The 2815-nt window shown below is 61.5% G+C and overlaps 1 protein-coding gene across 4 annotated transcripts; it reads right to left on the bottom strand.

Moving 5' to 3' along the window:
* On the bottom strand, positions 1-2411 carry marcksl1 (MARCKS like 1). Of its 4 annotated transcripts, none has more exons than XM_033044817.1 (4): positions 2203-2373; positions 2056-2148; positions 852-1278; positions 1-806 (listed from the first exon to the last, which is right to left on the bottom strand). In XM_033044817.1, exons 2-4 carry the CDS (start codon positions 2110-2112, stop codon positions 757-759), a joined length of 534 nt encoding a protein of 177 aa, XP_032900708.1. In that variant the 5' UTR covers positions 2113-2148; positions 2203-2373; the 3' UTR covers positions 1-756. The 4 variants fall into 4 exon arrangements, with proteins under 4 accessions (XP_032900708.1, XP_032900707.1, XP_032900706.1 ...); XM_033044816.1 differs by having other exon boundaries at positions 1-815; positions 855-1278; XM_033044815.1 differs by having other exon boundaries at positions 1-1278; positions 2056-2154; positions 2205-2411.
* Positions 2412-2815: the final 404 nt, after the last annotated feature.

The following is a 2815-nucleotide window of genomic DNA, read 5'->3' as shown; positions in this document are numbered from 1 at the left end:
TCCATATTTTTCCATTTCGTTTATTGGTAATAAGACTAAAACTGTACAATACACACCGCTGAAAGTGACAATGAAATAGTAGGGATCTATTTAACAAAAATCAGTATAAATTGACCAGGACTTCAAGTGTAAACTGTAGCCTTAGTCCCAGAAGTCCCGTGACGGGGAAAGTTTGAGAAAAGTCCACAAGATTCATTTTCCCTTTTTAAAATGTTACAATAGTCAAACCACCTTAAAAGTTAGCAATAAAAAATTGCAAATCAATTTGGCCGGTTTTATTTACAGGACAAAAACAGCAAAAAAAACATCACATTTAAAAGGTTGCAATTCCCCCCCACCCCTCAGCAAAAAATAATCAAAAAGTCAATTGGAACACAGTTTGCTTAATTTTAAAGTGTTGTAGTCGACTGTAAAATTACAAAATAATCTAGAAGCTTCGATCAAAGACTGCCGTCTTTCTAAAAAAGCACAAGATGTTTTAAACCAGGGGGGGGTACAGATGCTAACGATCGCCGGGGAGAAAGAGAGAGGCAGTTCATGTCCAGACCAAAGTTGGCCACGTGTAGAATCAAACCCTCCATCGTCTTCAATAAACCCCACAGCTGGGGAGGAATGTTGTCGAACCCAAGATGTTCCCAGGAAGGGTTTTTTAATTCAGTGATGGAACACAAGTTAATACTGGCGGGACGGGGCGGGTCCGGGGAGTAACCGGGGAAGAGGTCACACGTGGCGGGTGAAGTCTGTAAACAGCCTCGGCTACTCCTGGTCGCGGGCGGCGTCCGTGGAGCCGGACTCTGGACTGGCCGCTCCGGCCGCTTCCTCCACCACCACTGCCGCCGCCACCGCCTTACTCCCCTCCGCCGCGCTCGGCTCCTCCACCTCCGGGCCGCCGGGTTTGGTGTCAGTGGCGCCGGTGTCGGTGTCGGGCTGTCCCTCGGCCCGGGGCTCATCCGCCGCCGCCGCTGCCACCGCCTCTCCCGCCGCAGCCTCCGCCGGTCCGGCCGCCGCCGCCGCCGCCGTCTCGCCGCGCCGGCCTCTCTTGAAGGACAGTTTGCCCAGTTTGAACTTCTTGAAACTCAGCGCCTTTTTCTTCTTCTTCTTGGGGGTGTCGGCTTTAGCCTCGCCCTCGGCGGCGGGCGCCGGCACGATCCCGTCTCCCGGGCTCTCCTTCCCCGCCTCGGCGGCGCACACGTCCCCGGCCACCACCGTCGCCACCACCGTCTCCCCGTCCGCCTTGGTGGGCGACGTGTCCCCGTTGATCTTGACGTGGCCGTTCTCCTGCGGACAGAGAGAAACTTAGAAAATAGGTGCAGGAGGAGGCCATTCGGCCCTTCGAGCCAGCATCGCCATTCATTGTGATCTTGGCTGATCATCCCCAATCAATAACCCGTGCCTGCCTTCTCCCCATATCCCTTGACTCCACTAGCCCCTAGAGCGCTATCTAACTAGAGAAGAGAGGTGGTGGGTGGCGGGGACCCGGGACAGCGACAGGTGCCCCTTGGGGGGGTGGGTGTCACACGGGCCCCGGGACAAGGGCTAGCACCGCCGGGTGGAGTCCGAGCGCAGGGCGCGGCCGCACCGGGATAACTAACAGTCGGTTAATGCAAACCCTGGACGGCGGGAGGGAGAGAGGGTCCCCCGTCCTCCGGTGGCCGGGCGGGGCGGGTCCGGTGCCCTGGCTACCGTCAGCACCGCCACTTACTGCCAGGCGGCGCCACTGAGCCGCGCCCGGGCGGGGACGGAGGGAGCGGCGGGGGGGGGGGGGGGGGGGTTCGGGGGGGGGGGGGAGGTGGGGTTCGGGGGGGGAGATGGGGTTCGGGGTGGAACCGGGACGATGGGGATGAGGGGAGAGGGTCGCAACCGGGCTGGGGAAGAGGAACAATGAATGGGAAATGCGCGACGCTCCAGCCATTGTCCTAGCTCCGCAAACCCGCCGCACAAAGACCAGGCGACTAGACAAAGGCAGGAGCGAGGACCGCGACCCCGGACCCCCCGCCCGTTCACCGGGGTTTAAAGCCCGGGTTTGCCGCTGCCGCCGGGTGTCGGGAGACCCACCTGTCCGCTGGTCTTGCCCTGCTCCTTCGGCTTAGACTTGGCGAGTGTGCTACCCATGATGGCGACTGGCCGGCTCTGGACACAAGGCTGGCGCTGGCTAGCGACTACACGGGCTCGGTAACGGGGCGACTGTCCGGCTCTGGACACAAGGCTGGCGCTGAGTGGCGACTACACGGGCTCGGTAACAGGGCGACTGTCCGCGGGTCTATCAGCGGCCGCTCTCTTGCTCCGATCCGTTGTGTCTCCGCTCCGCTGATAAGCGGCAGCTCCCGGGACCCGCCGCCGGGGCGGAGCTGAGAGTCCGCCGCCAATCGGCAACGGGAGGCGGGGCCCGGTAGCGGGGAACCCCCCCTCGCCCTCTCTCCAACCGGCTGCTCCCCCCCTCTCCCCAACCCTCGCCCTCTCCCCCCCCCCCCCCCCCCCCCCGCCCTCTCCCCCCTCATTCTCCCCCCCCCCCCCCCCCCCCCCCTCCGTTAACCGGGCGCCCGGCTCCACACCGCCTCGCAATGGGGAGAGGGATACTAGGGATTGGGGAGAGCGGGGGGGAATTGGGGAGGGGGAGGGGGGGCAGATTCCTTCCCCTGGGTCCGGGACGGGGGGGAGTTTCCACGACGGGAATGTCCGGTGAATCAGCCGGGATTTTTTCTAAATTACATCCTGGAAACAACACGGCAGCGACGGGAAATGTGGGCAGTTTTGTGACTCTTCGTTTAGTGAAGGCACCGACATGGCGGCGGCGGTGGCAGTGTCCCACCCCTCC

The sequence above is a fragment of the Amblyraja radiata genome, chromosome 27, assembly GCF_010909765.2.
Source record: "Amblyraja radiata isolate CabotCenter1 chromosome 27, sAmbRad1.1.pri, whole genome shotgun sequence".
Classification (NCBI taxonomy): domain Eukaryota; kingdom Metazoa; phylum Chordata; class Chondrichthyes; order Rajiformes; family Rajidae; genus Amblyraja; species Amblyraja radiata.
This window is presented reverse-complemented; position numbering and strand designations above follow the sequence as displayed.